Source organism: Mobula hypostoma, chromosome 6 (genome assembly GCF_963921235.1).
Source record: "Mobula hypostoma chromosome 6, sMobHyp1.1, whole genome shotgun sequence".
Taxonomy (NCBI): Eukaryota; Metazoa; Chordata; class Chondrichthyes; order Myliobatiformes; family Myliobatidae; genus Mobula; species Mobula hypostoma.
The window spans coordinates 139,449,727-139,466,772 of NC_086102.1; the positions used below are offsets into that span (position 1 = coordinate 139,449,727).

At 39.6% G+C, this 17,046-nt stretch overlaps 1 protein-coding gene across 1 annotated transcript in view; it reads right to left on the bottom strand.

Annotated features, from left to right (window-relative positions):
• Positions 1-1,205: 1,205 nt before the first annotated feature.
• Positions 1,206-17,046, bottom strand: part of LOC134348765 (collagen alpha-3(VI) chain-like) — a 201,553-nt gene continuing 185,712 nt past the window's right edge. The window contains exons 50-51 of the mRNA XM_063052567.1: positions 6,826-6,996; positions 1,206-3,200 (exon numbers count right to left, since the gene is read on the bottom strand). Coding sequence (XP_062908637.1) covers positions 3,160-3,200; positions 6,826-6,996 — 212 coding nt within the window. The 3' untranslated portion in view covers positions 1,206-3,159. The remainder of the gene's footprint in view (positions 3,201-6,825; positions 6,997-17,046) is intronic.

Sequence of the window (17,046 nt, forward strand, 5' to 3'; positions counted from 1 at the left end):
AAAACTTCTTCACACAGAGAGTGGTGAATCTGTGGAATTCTCTGCCACAGCAAACTGTTGAGGCCAGTTCATTAGCTATGTTTAAAAGGAAGTTAGATATGGCCCTTGTGGCTACAGGGGTCACGGGGTATGGAGGGAAGGCTGGGTTCTGAGTTGGATGATCAGCCATGATCATAATAAATGGCGGTGCAGGCTCGAAGGGCCGAATGGCCTACTCCTGCACCTATTTTCTATGTTTCTATGTTTCTATCTTCTGATCCTATGCCATCTCTTTCTAAAGATCTGATTTCATTTTTTACCAAGAAAGCCATTCCACCCCCTCTGCCGACCTGCCTGCACTTTTGATGAAATGTGTATCCTTGTATGTTAGGCCTCCAACTATGATGTTCTTTCAGCTTGACTTAGTGATGCCCACAATGCCGTACCTGCCAATCTCTAATCGCGTTACAAGATCTTCTACCTTATTGTGTGTATTTAAATATAACACCTTCAGTCCTGCATTCATAACCCTTCCAGTTTTGCCCACGTTACACTTCAACTCATCCCACTGACTGCCCTTTGAGCTTAGAGGATGTTGTGAATAACCATTGTGCTGCATTCATCTCTGCTTGCCAAAATAAAGGGCTTTGAAGGAGAAACAAGACAAAGTTTTTAGAATATTCAACGATGTGGCTAGATGAATGTTACTTCTTTAGCCATTTGAAAGGGTTTATCTGCAACATGATTTTATTTGTTTATATTATATTGCATTTAGTCAGAGGTAAATTTTAGATGATATCAGGAAATGTAATAAATTCCCAAGCAAAAGGAGTGGAGGCAAGTCCTGAAATCACTGAACGACCAAGAAAACGCTGTATTCAGGGACATGAAGCCAAGACAGTCTGAATGATGTGACCTTCCCCTAATTAACTTGAGAGCTGTGAAAAAAAATTTATTTGATGGACTTATTTCTCCAACATTTCAAGAATTATTAATGCTTCTTAAAGTGAGATATTTTAAAAAATATATATTAATAGTAACTTCAAAATTTCTGGACCTTTTCATGAGACAAATGACTTCCATTAGTTATTGTCCCTGATATATGGTCCAATTGTAAATCCATTTTGAAAAACTATAATTTTTAACAAATAGTACACTTTTTTTGTAACTTATCTTTTATTGAAGTTCATCATCAAACAAACATTTCCATAAGATGTATTTTAAACGTACACTACCATTTTTTTGTAGCTCGAACATCATCTGTGGGAGGAAAGGAATTGTCAACATTTTGGGTCAAAACCCTTCATCGGGCGCGCAGAGGTGACATTGTCAATATAAAGAGGATAAGGAGAGTTGCGAAAAAGGAGTTCAAGGTGATTGGTGGGCTGAGGGAGGGTGTAATATGACTGGCAAGATGTACAAGGTGGGGGAGGGGAGTAAGGGTAGTATTTCCAGGCAGCAGCAGGTGAATGAGAGCTGCAGACAGAGAGAGAGCGAGAGGGAGATGAAAAAACATTGAGAGGCAGATGGAGAAGAGGGTGACAGCTGGAAATGGCTGCTGGAGGGAGATAGGGCTACCAGTGCTGGAATATTATTTAGAAGAGGTGAACCCTACACAGTAATTCTTTTTTCTTGAAATGTAGTTAATTTTACTCATACCTGAATATCACCCATATAATCCCTGAGTTGCTGATTTAATTTGGAATGTGACATACGATGTTACGATGGGTGGAATATTGTAGCCTAGAGAGAACGCTGCTGTGCATTCAGTTAGTGTTACATCTCATTTCAGATGCTTGTTTGAGACAGTATAAAGGATTTTTTTCACCTTTAACTGATCTTGTGATTGCAACTAATATTATCGACAGATGTACAATGTGGGTCCCAGGGCAGCATAGGGGTTAGCCCGACGTTCCAAAAGCTGGGGGCATCGGAGTTTGCAGTTCAATTCCAGCATCCTCTCCCAGAATGCGTGGGCCTCCTCTGGGTGCTCCAGTTTCCTCCTACAGACCAAGAACCTGCTAGTTAGTAGGTTAATTGGTCATTGTAAATTATCCAGTGATGAGGTTAGGGCTAAATCGGAGGTTGCTGAACAGTGCAGCTCGAAGGGGCTATTCTGCACCATATCGCTAAATAAATACATTAATTAAATAAATGTGGACATCTAGCCTAGCTCCTGTAACAGTTACAACTTCAGTTGATTTAAAGAGTTCTGTGTGGAAAATAAGTGAAAACATTTAGGTGTAAACATTCCAAATTTCAGACCAATTTTATTAGAAAGTCTCTCATACATTTCTTCATTAAAGACATACAATATAACTGTCATAAAAATAAAACCTTAAAAATGATCCTTACATTATAGCCTGGACTTGAAACTTGTTTGGTTTAACGTGTAATCCCTGTTGAATTTCTAAAACGATTCTTAGTTTTTTTCTATGGTTCCAAATAACTGACAAATGCAGAGAAGTGGACATCCGTACATAATTTAAAACAATTCCAAATTATCAAGAATTTTTCAAAGTGTACAAAAATATATATTGTTTCCTCAAGGAAAGCAATAATGAGAGAAACTTTTAACAAACCAGTGACTCTTTAAAACAAAATGTATAGAACTTTCTTTATTAAAAAAGTAAAGGTCACTTTTGCAATTATGCAGCAATGTGTTGAATCTGTACAGATCTTGCAGGTATGAGTCAAATCTGCTAATGGTTCAGTGATGAAATAGGTTCCCTCCATTAAAAAAAATCAAAGCATATACATACAATGGAAGCAAGTTGTAATAATTTTTTTCAAGTGAATTGTATAAGATTTTGTTCTGTGCATTTTAATTTATGGTAGTGTTAATTACCAACAGATTTTTACAGAAGTGTGTGACATGAACGTTAGAAAAGTTCATATTAAGTATGAAAACTGTAAAACAGACAGAAGGAATAAGCTGAATAACTTCTATGTATGAAACAGCAGACAGATTACTTCCACACAAGTTTAACACCCAAATGTAACTTTAGCACCATTGTAACATGCAGGTTTTGAAGACCAAAAGTCGTCAACATTCGATTATTGAAAGCTATTACCAGTACAGTGCAAGGTATCTGTGAACCCTTAGCATATTGGGATTGTTGGCAGATTGCAGGTTTCACCCCTATCAGAGGTATATGTACAGTGGAGCCGCCACTTCATTTACGTTCCCATTGTGGTTATCATTCTGGTTTGAACTCGTCCTTAAAATAAATACATTCAAAGGTTAGAATTCTGTTCTGTAGAAAAGCCCATAAATTGAGATAACACCTAATCATATATTTTTAAAGCAAAGACATGTGTTATTAGTGGAAACGAACTGCCAACTTGGAAGCCAAGGAGACTGAATAAGTACTGAAGACAAGTTCCTTAAGCAGGTTCCCAGAACATGCCCTTCACTCAAACTCATGACTATGGGGTCAGCTGTTAGTGAACTTTTTTCCAATGGATTCATTTGATGTGCTTTAAATTATTAATCTTGAATGGATGGATCAGACTTTATTCATCAACAGCATAAAAGATGATCTTTTTTGCTATTTTTCAAAACCTCTAAAGATCTCCTGCTCCTTCACATAGTTTAGAAAAGTCAAAAACTACTTCTTAACTATGATTCATGAATCTTTGAGAGACAGTCAATTTATACAAGTCAGTGAGACATAGGGTTGCACAGATGGAGATAGGCCCTTCTGCCCATCCTATCTATGCTAACCTTTTTGTTCAACTACATTAATCCAATTTGACCACTTTAGGACCATATCTTTCTATGCTTAGTCTAACTGTCTTTTCAATGTAATGCTTGCAACTGATTCCATCACCTCCACAACTACTGTGTATATTTAAAAACAGGTAATAAAAATCTCCCTCAAATCCCTTTTAAAAACTACTTCTTGCCTTAAACCAACATTTGCCTCCTACTTTTTGACACCCCAACCATGGCGGGTGGGCATCAGACTGCTCTGCTCTGGGGAAAGCAAGCCCAGCATATCCAACCTCTCCCCATAACTCAAGTCCTCCATTCCAAGTAATATCCTGGAGAATCTCCTCTGCACTCTCATGTGTGCACAGAATTCTCTCCTGGATTTATGCGTGTTTGGAAGGCATGGCCTGCTTGGGGACAAATAGCATGGCTTTGTGCAGGGTATGTCATGCTTTACAAACTCATTTGAGTTTTTGAGGAGGTGACAGAAATGCTTGATGAGGATAAAGCAGCAGGTGCCTACATGCCTATTTTAGTAAGGTATTTGATAAGGTCCCTCATGGCAGGTTGATTCAGAAGATAAAGGTGCGTGGAATCCAGTACGAATTACAAGTTTGCATTTGTAACTGGCTTCCTCAGAAAAGACTGACAGCGGGGTGAAAGGCTCTTGTCCTCACTGGAGGTCCATGACTGGCAGTGCTCCACAGAGATCCATACTGGTATCTCTGCTGTTTGTAATATCCATATATGACCTGGTTGAATATGTGGATGGCTGGGTTCGTATGTTTCCAGAAGAGGCAAAGGTTGGTGGTGTTGTGGACAGTGTAAAGGACTATCAAAGAACACAGCAGGATATAGATCACAGATATGAGCACAGAAGTGACAGCTAGAGTTTAATCTGGACAAGTGTGAGGTACTGCACTATGGAGGGTCAAATGAAAGAAGTATACAATTAATGGTAGTTCCCTTAATGGCAGAGGTACAGAGGCATCTTGGAGTTCAATGTCCATAGTTCACTGAAAACAGTTATGAAAGTAAAGTAAAGGAGATAGACAGCATGCTTGCCTTCATTGGTGGGGGTGTGGTGTATAAGACGAAGGAAGTCATGCTATAGCTGTATACGTTTTTAGTCAGATCACACTTGGAATCATCCTCTATAGGAAACATCTGGAGGCCATGGAGAAGGTGTAGAAGAGGTTTACCAAGATGCTGCTTGAATTACTGGGTATGAACTATAAAGAAAAGTTGGACAAACTTGCATTGTTCTCCATGGAGGATTAGATACTAAGAGAACACTTGACAGAACTTTATAAAAATTGTGAGAAGCATTGATGTGGTGGACAGTCAGAATCTCTTCCTCAGGGTAAAAGTGCCCCTCACTGTCCATCCTTTCAGTCTTAGTTGTCATACCATCTTTTTGCCCTAAACTCTACTATCTGTTCCCCTGTCGCTGCGGTTCCCATCCCATCGCCCTGCACTCCAACCTTAAACTTCTATAGCCTGGAGCATTTAGCTGACATTTCACTCTTCCATTTCCATGATTGCAATGGCATTGTAATTCCAAGCACTGATGCCCTAACCATATCAAACTTACCAGTGAGTCTCCCTGCAATAAAAGCAGTTGAGCCTACAAGCCTTCCCATGTTCCCTAAACTGCCTCTGTCTGCAATGTCCACTGGACTTGCAGACATCTATTCTCCACTTTCTCTCCATCTGGTACTCTATCCTTCATTTTCTCTCCTTACTACTGTGCCTGCCAGCCCTCAGTCAAAATACATTAAGCCCTCCCTAGCAGCATCAATAAATCTCCCTGCAAGAATACTAGTCCCATTATTTATTTATTTACATTTTCTTGGACCTTCTGACTGAAGCAGAAACACTGAGTACAATTAATCATGCAATGTTTACAACAGTTTAGTTCACTTGTACTACTGCTGTCCTGTTAATTTCTTTCCTACTCAAAACACACCACTATATTTTTGTTCATATGGGGCAAGCTATAACAAGTGTATTTTTTTTCCCTACAAGAGTTTTTATTTGGATCAGCCATGCTAAAGAAAATTAATCATCACTAAAGTAAAGCTTGTATTTCAGCCTTCAGCACAATAACCAACTGAAAGTGTAAACATTTAAGTCTCCATCATGTCCAAATTAGGAGGGACTGTCTCACGTGGCATGGCCGAGAATGTGAATGGCTGAATATTCTGAACCTTAGTTCGTAGATCTGAGTCTGTAGGAAATTCCATTATTGCACTGGGTTTGTCAAAATGAATCTAAAATATATGTTCATTCCATTGATTCTTGCATTTCCTTCTGCCAATAGCTTCTGGTGAAAAAGGAGCATGTGTAATACAAACTTAACTTCTCCTTAGTGGGCAAGTGTAATATTAACAGTTTTCATTTCCTCTTGCAATGAACTTGCCGAAGTATTTATCAAGCAGAATTAATTTTCCCAACATTTGCAACAGGTTGTTTAAATTGATGTTTAAGATGCTTCATGGGGAAGTTTACTTCATTTCAATAACCTGGACATGGGCAAAGGAAATGATACTTACCACTCTCATTGAGGAAGGTGACAGGGTAAGTATAAATCCTGTATTGTAGCACAGGAGGAGGAGTTGTATGGTAGAACAGTTGAACATTTTTAAAAATCCAGATTAACCCGTGTTGGTAATGCAGTGTGAGGAAATGTAAATTTTGGCTTTAGTAATAATGTCATTTTCAGTATGAGCACTGCAGATTTCATCAATTATTGGAGAAGAACTAATTTGTGTAATAATCTTTTCCACGGTGACATAGCCATGGAGCAGAATATTAAACCTCTGGAGGTTCTGTAATTTTGTCCACTTCACCAATTGAAACTGCAGACTTCATATTTTTACACAAAACACAGTAAGGCAATCTGGTTTGTCTGCTTATGCAATGAACCATGAATGAACCTTTGCTGTTTACAACCCCCAGTTCCCACCAAAACAATCTAGAGAGGCCTTTTTTTTGATGTTTCCTCATGACTAACTCTCTATAATTCTACACTGCTGTATCTGGCCAGACTCAATACAACAAAACACACTCTGGATAGGTGTGTTGTGCCTTTTGCCATGCTGTCCCAGTTTGTCCCATGTGTTATTTACCTTCGATACAAGTCTTGGAGCATTCATCTAGTGTGTTGAATTGGTTTCCATTTCCATTGCATCCTCCATACCAGAATCGTGTGCATGTTTCAGTCTTCACATCATAGTACCATTTCAGGGAAAAGTTCCGGCAAGTTCCTTCATTCCGTGGTAACTGACATATGTCTTTAGCTGTAAAAGTGTTGTATGACCAAATATTAAACAACTATACACAATAACACAACGTATTTGTTTTATTTGGAGGTGGGATTAACTTACACAAACAGTTATGCTAAGACCATAAGATATAAAACATAGCAGAATTAGACCATTCGGCCTATCATTTCTGCTCCACCATACCATCATGGCCGATTTATTACCCCTCTCAACCCCATTCTCCTGACTTCTCCCCTTAATAATCAAGAATCTACTGTGTAAAGCTCTGCTTTAAATATATCCAATTAGTTGGCCTCCACAGCTGTCTACGGCAATGAATTCCACAGATTTGCCACCCTCTAGATAAATAAATTCCTTCTTGTTTCTGTTCTAAATGAACACCCCTCTATACTGAGGCATAGACTCAAAGGAAACATCTTCTCCACATCCACTCTACCTCAGTCTTTCAATATCCGATAGGTTTCAATAAGATCATCCCTCATTCTTTTAAGCACCAGTGAGCACAGGTCCAGAGCCACCAAATACTCCTCACACATTAACCCTTTCATTCCTGGAACCATTCTCATGTACCTCCTCTGTACTCTTTTCAACACCAGCATAACCTGCAAATCTTTTCTTAGATAGGCGCCCAAAACTGCTTGCAATATGCCAAGTGCGGTCTGACCAATACCTTATAAAGCCTCAGCATGAAATCCTTGCTTTTTCATTTTATCCCTCTTGAAATGAATGATTTTGATCGAGAATTGTCCCCAGGAACATTACATGTAACAAGGTAGTGGGTAATGGAAATAATGGGCACTCCATGTCTCAATAAAATAAGTATAAATAATGAAAAACATTATTCTTAAGTCTGTAACAGATGGTTTTTGGGGTTCACTTCTTGATTTCCTCTCCACTATATGAGAAAATTGTAAAGGGATACATCTTCCCTCAGCCACAGTTTTGAAATGTCATCGTTTCATTTATTTGTCTCACCCACGTGCATACTTGCCCTCTTACACATCCACACATACTTTTTCATCCTGAAGCTGAAAGAGAGATTTACACTCATTGAGATCCCTTTTGAAAGTCATTGAAAGATGACTATTAGCGGAAACTTTTTGGTAATTGATGTTTAAAGAGTGCCAAGTTCTCTACATTTTCTGCTCTCAATGACCTATGATAGGGATCCAAGACTTTTCTTTGCAAATATTGGAGGCCACTGCTAAGTCAGAAATTGAGATTAAGAAAAGTCAAGTGGAATTTTTCATCGTAAACAACTCTTGTACTTGAATTGAAAACTGAAAATGCTGTAAACAAAATAGATCTGGCAGTGTCTGAGGAAACAGAGACAGTTAACTTCAAGTTTAAAAACTTATTAACAGAGCTGAAAATGGAGAAGAGAAAACAGGTTAGTTTTAACTTGCAGAATAGATGGGGTGAGATGGATAGGACACATTTTGACAGTGTAAGGCAGGGGTTCCTGTGAGGATAAACTGCAAATTAAGTCATTTTCCTGATAGATTATGGATGGAAGTAATATATTTTCACAGGAATGTGGAAGACTAGGGTGTAGTTGGAGGTTTATAACATTATGAGGGGTACAGATTGAGTGGATAATCAACTTCCTTCTAGGGCGCATACTTTATTCTTTAAGATGGAGTAAGTTTAAAGTGAGAGAGGGAAGTTTTAAAGGAAATCTGAAGGGCAAACTTTTCACACCCAGAGTAAAGGTGATTATATGGAAACCGCCAAAGGAAGTGGCAGAAGTAAACACTGTACAATGGGTGGGGAAAAAAGTACATGGATTGTGTTTGTAGATACAGTGATGCTGAAAATAATATTAGCAAAGAAAGATTAGTGTAGACAGGCATACACATATTAGGCTGACTGGGTTTTTCTGTGTTGCTTCTAATGATAATTTCTATTACATTCAAAATAATACAAAAAAAGGACAAAATGGAATAATTAAATGATTGCACTTCTGGAGTGTAATCATTTCATTAATCCCTTTTGTCCTGTCTAGAATAGAGAAGACTGGGAGATACTAAAGATGAGGAAGGAAGCAACAGGATCATTTCCTCATCGGATAACTTAAAGGGTTTGGAGTGGTGACACTGCAAAACCACCGCCTTAAAGCTCCAATGACCCAGATTCAATCCCGACATCCAGAGCTGTCTCTGCGATGTTTGCACGTTCTCCCCATGCCACTCCGCATCCTCCCACACCAGGAGGTATGCAGGTTGACAGGTTAATTTACCACTGTATAATGCCTCAAGTGTGTAAATGAATGGTAAGAACTGAGAGAGCTGATGGGAATATGGAAAGAAGACTATAGTATTACTGTAATTAGATGATTGTTGGTTGCATTAGATTAAATTGGATTAAGAGTCTGTTTCCATGCTGTATGTCTTTGTGGCTGGATATTCAAAGTTAGAAGAAGTTATTGTAGGTTTGCTTCATTATTACAGAAATTGATAACAGTTCCACAGATCTTTCTATACTTCTAGTTTTTCATGGCATTTGAAACAGTTCTCAGGTGCTGTTGTGACCTAGTCATCTGCATTATGAACGGTCTCTCCATGGTTTAGTTCAATACCTTCGTATAGCTGAGATGTTTAGAGATAGCCATAGAATGTTTCTATAAGAATTACCCCGAAGAATATTTAGATTTATGTTTACTGCTATAATTCAAGCAAACTTGAATGTAATTTATCTTGACTCTTTTTCCAAATCCAAAGAACTGCCACATCCCATTCCCATAAGTCAATCCATGGCCTCCTCTACTGTTGAGATGAAGCCACACTCAGGTTGGAGGAACAACACCTTATATTCCATCTGGGTAGCCTCCAACCTGATGGCATGAACTTTGATTTCTCTAACTTCCATTAATGCCCCTCCTCCCCTTCTTACCCCATCCCCAATTATTTATTTATTTATGTATTTATTTATTTTCTCTCTCTTTTCCTCTCACAAATACTCATTGCCTGTACTCCATCTTCCTCTGGTGCTCCTCTCCTCCTTTCTTTCTTCTTAGGCCTTCTGTCCCATGATCCTCTCCCTTCTCCAGCCTTGTATCCCTTTTGCCAATCAATTTCCCAGCTTTTGGCTTCATCCCTCCCTCTCTTGTCTTTTCCTATCATTCAGAATTTTCTCCTTCCCCTCCCACTTTCAAATCTCTTACTATCTCTTTTTTCCGTTAATCCTGATGAAGAGTCTCGACCCAAAACGTCGACTGTACTTCTTCCTATAGATGCTGCCTGGCCTGCTGCATTCCACTAGCATTTTGTGTGTGTGTTAACTAAATATGATTAATGTTTTTGTTACCTCTGATGATCAGGAAAATGTATTATTTTCTGGGAATAAAGACTGATTTGAGATCAAGGTATAACTGCACATATAAGAAAGATTTCCTAATCTCTCCTGCGCTCTGCCAACTAAGAACTGATTTCCTTTCCTTTTTTTATTAAAAGGGACAGCTGGCTGCTGCTTTTGGAACTCTTCTGTAAAATTTTGTTTGTTTGTTTAAAAAATATAATAGGTCTTTAGTTATCACCATAGCAACAACTGAGATGGGCAACAGAAAGATTTTCCCAAATATATTCCCAGTGACTATTGAGCCAAATCTAGTCAGCTCCAAACAAGATCTAATGTGCCTTGAATGCATATTCCACACTTGCTCCATCATCTAAACTTAGGTCATTTCAGGTACTTCCTTAATTTTCTTCAGTTGCTTCTTTATCAGAGTTCAACTTAACTCTCCTTTGGCAACTAATATGATGATTTTGTTTCTTCCTGAGTTTGGTTTACAATAATTTGAATGAAAAAAAATCCTGGGTGGCAGATCTGACCATGGACAATTGGCAACCAAGCAGATTCTCTAATTAGCTGTCAATGCAATGTTTCTTCTGGTGGGAAAATATTAACAAAATTGCTGCAGAGTTGTTCCATTAGCACCTATCATTTTTGTCAGAGATTATGTAAGGTACTACAGTTAATGACAGAACCCTTAACAACATTGATGTACAGAGTGATCTTGGGGTCCAAGTACATAACTCACTGTAAGAGCCCGAGGAAGTAGATAAGGTTGTAAAGGAGGTATATGGCATGCTTAACTTAAAACTTTGAGCAACACATAGGGAATGCTGGAGGAATTCAGCAGGTCAGGGAACATCTATGGAAGGAAATATACAGTCGATGATTTGGGCCAAAACACTTCATCAGGACTAGAAAAGAAGGGGGCAGAAACCAGAATAAAAATGTGGGGAGAGGTAAAGGAGTACAAACAGGCCAGCAATAGGTGGGTCCAGGTATGTTACCTCCCTCTGGTTCCTCTACTCCTTATCTATCTTCCATAGTCCATTGATCTCTCCTACTAGATTACGTCTTCTTCAGCCCTTTACCTCATCCCCCTATCCTCCCGCACCCACTCACATTCCTTCTCACCTGCTTGTGTGTATGGCATCACGAGCCGTAGCATTGAGTTCAAGAATAAGGAAGTCATGTTGCAACTATGCAAAACTTTAGTCAGACCACAATTGAAGTAGAGCGTGCAGTTCTATTTGCCCCATTAAAAGAAGGATGTGGAGGCTTCAGAAAGGATGCAGAAGAGGTTTTGCAAGGACACAGCCTAGCTTAGAGGGTATGAGCTTGGGTTGTTTTCTCTGGAGTATGGGAGGCTGAGTGGAGAATAAGACCATAAGATTATGAGACATAAGAGCAAAATTAGGCTATTCATCCCTTCAAGTCCTCTCCACCATTTTATCATTGCTGATCCCAGATCCTATTCAACCCCACGCAGCTGTCCTTTCACCATATCCCTTGATGCCCCGACCAATCAGGTATCAATCAACTTCCACTCTAATTATACCCACGGACCTGGCCTCCACCACAGTCTGTGGCAGAGAATTCCACAGATTCACCACTCTTCAGCTAAAAAAATTCCTCCTTACGTCTGTTCTAAACGGTCACCCCTCAATTTTGAGGCTGTGCCCCCTAGTTCTGGATACCCTCACCAGAGGAAACATCCTCTCCACATCCACCTTACCTAGTCCTGTCAACATTCGGTAGGTATGATAGAAGTTTATATAATTATGAGAGGCAGAGGTAGGGTGTACAGTCACGATGGAAATGTAAAATATAAGGATATGCATTTAAGGTGAGAGGGGGAAGTGTAAAGGAGATGAGCTGGGCAAGTTTTTTCATAGCGAGTTGCTAGGAGTAGTGATGGAAACACATATAGAAACATAGAAAATAGGTGCAGGAGTAGGCCATTCGGCCCTTCGAGCCTGCACCGCCATTTATTATGATCATGGCTGATCATCCAACTCAGAACCCCGCCCCAGCCTTCCCTCCATACCCCCTGACCCCCGTAGCCACAAGGGCCATATCTAACTCCCTCTTAAATATAGCCAATGAACTGGCCTCAACTGTTTCCCGTGGCAGAGAATTCCACAGATTCACCACTCTCTGTGTGAAGAAGTTTTTCCTAATCTCGGTCCTAAAAGGCTTCCCCTCTATCCTCAAACTGTGGCCCCTCGTTCTGGACTTCCCCAACATCGGGAACAATCTTCCTGCATCTAGCCTGTCCAATCCCTTCAGGATCTTATACGTTTCAATCAGATCCCCCCTCAATATTCTAAATTCCAACGAGTACAAGCCCAGTTCATCCAGTCTTTCTTCATATGAAAGTCCTGCCATCCCAGGAATCAATCTGGTGAACCTTCTTTGTACTCACTCTATGGCAAGGATGTCTTTCCTCAGATTAGGGGACCAAAACTGCACACAATACTCCAGGTATGGTCTCACCAAGGCCTTGTACAACTGCAGTAGTACCTCCCTGCTCCTGTACTCGAATCCTCTCGCTATAAATGCCAGCATACCATTCGCCTTTTTCACCGCCTGCTGTACCTGCATGCCCACTTTCAATGACTGGTGTATAAGGACACCCAGGTCTCGTTGCACCTCCCCTTTTCCTAATTGGCCACCATTCAGATAATAATCTGTTTTCCTATTTTTGCCACCAAAGTGGATAACTTCACATTTATCCACATTAAATTGCATCTGCCATGAATTTGCCCACTCACCCAACCTATCCAAGTCACCCTGCATCCTCTTAGCATCCTCCTCACAGCTAACACTGCCACCCAGCTTCGTGTCATCCGCAAACTTGGAGATGCTGCATTTAATTCCCTCATCCAAGTCATTAATATATATTGTAAACAACTGGGGTCCCAGCACTGAGCCTTGCGGTACCCCACTAGTCACCGCCTGCCATTCTGTAAAGGTCCCGTTTATTCCCACTCTTTGCTTCCTGTCTGCTAACCAATTCTCCACCCACACCAATACCTTACCCCCAATACCGTGTGCTTTTAGTTTGCACACTAATCTCCTGTGTGGGACCTTGTCAAAAGCCTTTTGAAAATCCAAATATACCACATCCACTGGTTCTCCCCTATCCACTCTACTAGTTACATCCTCAAAAAATTCTATGAGATTCGTCAGACATGATTTTCCTTTCATAAATCCATGCTGACTTTGTCCGATCATTTCACCGCTTTCCAAATGTGCTGTTATCACATCCTTGATAACTGACTCCAGCAGTTTCCCCACCACCAACGTTAGGCTAACTGGTCTATAATTCCCCGGTTTCTCTCTCCCTCCTTTTTTAAAAAGTGGAGTTACATTAGCCACCCTCCAATCCTCAGGAACTAGTCCAGAATCTAATGAGTTTTGAAAAATTATCCCTAATGCATCCGCTATTTCTTGGGCTACTTCCTTAAGCACTCTAGGATGCAGACCATCTGGCCCTGGGGATTTATCTGCCTTCAATCCCTTCAATTTACCTAACACCACTTCCCTACTAACATGTATTTCACTCAGTTCCTCCATCTCACTGGACCCTCTGTCCCCTACTATTTCTGGAAGATTATTTATGTCCTCCTTAGTGAAGACAGAACCAAAGTAATTATTCAATTGGTCTGCCATGTCCTTGCTCCCCATAATCAATTCACCTGTTTCTGTCTGCAGGGGACCTACATTTGTCTTTACCAGTCTTTTCCTTTTTACATATCTATAAAAGCTTTTACAGTCCGTTTTTATGTTCCCTGCCAGTTTTCTCTCATAATCTTTTTTCCGCTTCCTAATTAAGCCCTTTGTCCTCCTCTGCTGAACTCTGAATTTCTCCCAGTCCTCAGGTGAGCCACTTTCTCTGGCTAATTTGTATAATATGATAGAGGTAGTTAGATAGACAATTTAATTTGTATAATATGATAGAGGTAGTTAGATAGACACTTTAATATGGACAGATATGGCTCATATACAGGCAGAAGAGATTTAGTTTAATTTGGCATAGTATTCAGCAGAGATACTGTGGGCCGAAGGGCCGCCTCCTCGACTGTAACAGTTCTACATGTAAAGAATTCTCTCTGTATTAAATATATGGTGTTGCCCTATTCACCGTTTATAAAAATATTCTAAGCTATACACACACACACACACACACACATACACACACACACACACACATAGAGAAATGGTGCTTCTGTTGAGATCTTTGTGCGATTACAATAGAGACATATCCTATTAAATGTTCAAAGATGTCTGTTTTTTGTGCAGATGTGTACATTGTACACAAGGTAAGGATTTCAACACCCATTCTTTATGGAATTTAAAGGTGATGAGAACAGTCCTTGAAGTGATGGTACCTTCCCATACTGTCATAGGTTATGAGTTTGTTTCGTGACTGCTCTTTTGTACAACTAAGTGTCTTCCTGTATCACTTTGGAAGGGAGTTGGAGCCAATCCTCAGCTGGGTCTTGAGTTATCCAAAGGACAGGCTTAGTACGGACAGTATATTTCCTTCTCTAAAGGATTTTAGTGAAGTAAATTCTTCTGTTTTGGAACAAAAAGCAAGTTAAGCACTTTTGTACTCTACAGTATGATGACAGCCTGTCACTTACAGATTATATAATAAACTGGTAGCCATAAAATTTAAGTTCAATGGGATCCATCAAATTGTGGCCCAGGGTAACTTTGGTCTAATGATTGGTTATTAATCCACCTTCATTAATAGCGTGATGTAGCACCTTTTCATGCCCAGCCTATGTAATTGGTTTCCTGGTAAAAAGGACTCTTTGAGATCTACTTTCCATAATAAAGTATAAAGTAAATCCAAGAACATCTTTAGCGAAGTGAACAACATATGTCTGTCATTCATGAAGACAGACTGCTTGTCACCTTAGTGTATCCACAACATGGTCTCTGTCCATTATCTTAGTTCAGAGACTGCAGATGGTATGACTTTTTAAGGGATAAAAGCAAAATAACCAAAAGAAGACGAAGAAGACAATAGCAGTAAATCTACACTTGGTTTTCCAACTGCTGTGCCTATTTTTACAACAGTAAGAATGGGTATGGATTTGGTATTGCTTTCCGGTTGGAACCGGCAAGTTATGCAACAGTGAAATGGTGTAAAACAGTAAATATTGAAAAGAATCTGTACATTATTACTTAAAATTAGATTCTGTTTTAATTGCCAATATACAACATCATTTCTAATCTTGCAATACTCCTCCACTAGGAGCTGTACTGGATGACCCATGAAATTAATTCACAATTCACTCCACTGTGAACTATCACTTAGCAACACAACACAGTTTTTAATTTCAAACCTAAATTTGAAATGAAGCACCAGGTATTTGATGGTCTGTGTTTGGTGAAATATGCTGGCTAATTGCGAATTCTCATGGCAGGAAGTGCCTCTTTGCCTTTTCGAAGGTCTGAGTTCTTCAGCGGGAACTATAAATTGGTAACATCTGGAATCAAGCAGGAGCTTTAAAGATGAAGAAAACTGAATGGGAATTCCAACCTCCACAGAGTAGAATGTGTGTAAAAAGGGCCCAAAGGATCGTTGGGGACCCGAGTCACCCCAATCACAATCTATTCCAGCTACTACCATCCAAGAAACAGAACTGCAGCATAAAAGCCGGGACCAACAGGACAGCTTCTTCCACCAGGCCATCAGACTGCTAAACTCACGCTGATTTGAGTATAATTCTATGTTATATTGACTGTTCTATTTATTATAAATTATTACAAATTGCTGTAATTGCACATTGCACATTTAGGCAGAGACATAATGAAAAGATTTTTACTCCTCATGTATGTGAAGGATTTAAGAAATAAAGTCAATTCAATTTTTCAGTTTGACATGAGGACCTATTCCCTCCCATTCAATAAAGTTGGGAGACTAAATGTCATCTTGATTGCAGATCTTGATAGAAATCTATAGACTAGTGCAGGACGTTAATAAAAATGAAAATAGAAGAAAAATGAAAATGATTCAAAAAACAATGTTGATCCCAGATTGGGTTTGAGATTGAGAAAAAAAGGGATATCAAAATTTCTGGAGAATAACTGAGTTGACTGAAAGAAACAAGACATTCTAATTTTATCTTGGCTTCTACTTTACCTTTGAAAATTTACACACAACTTCAATAATTGGAATTTGGTCTGCTGATAATTTTGATTTTGTCCCTTCAAGACTCTGTACCATCAGCTGCCGCTGAGCTGATGAATGAGAAATGAGCACGATGGTGCTAGGCAGCAGAGCTCTCAGCTTTCCTAGTCCATGAGCCGACGTGCAGCACAAAGCAACCCTGGAGCTCACTGAACCTCTCCAGCCGGGGCCGGTGAAAGCTGCCTCACAAAGGATGAAGTTCCTCAAGCTGAACCAACACCAGAGGTGAATCTGCATTATTAACTTCGCAGATTGTTTCTCAAAGAATTAATATCACAGCCCTTTTCTACAAACAATTCACAAATGAGGATTCAGAAATGAAGTATATTGATACAGTATATTATTGCTCTTTTTAAAACGCTACAAACTATCTTGCCTGATTTGACCTTTCTATTTATGTGTGCATTTTGGTTACTGCAGAGAAAAAAAGTTCATTTTCCCCCCAATCTCCTCCTCCCCTTCTTGCTACCTCATTGGGGCACTGTATATTTTAATCCTTTCTGGTACTTTGCACCATACTGCTCATGCCCCTCTATCCCTGACTGTGCCCATCCACCACCCTCACC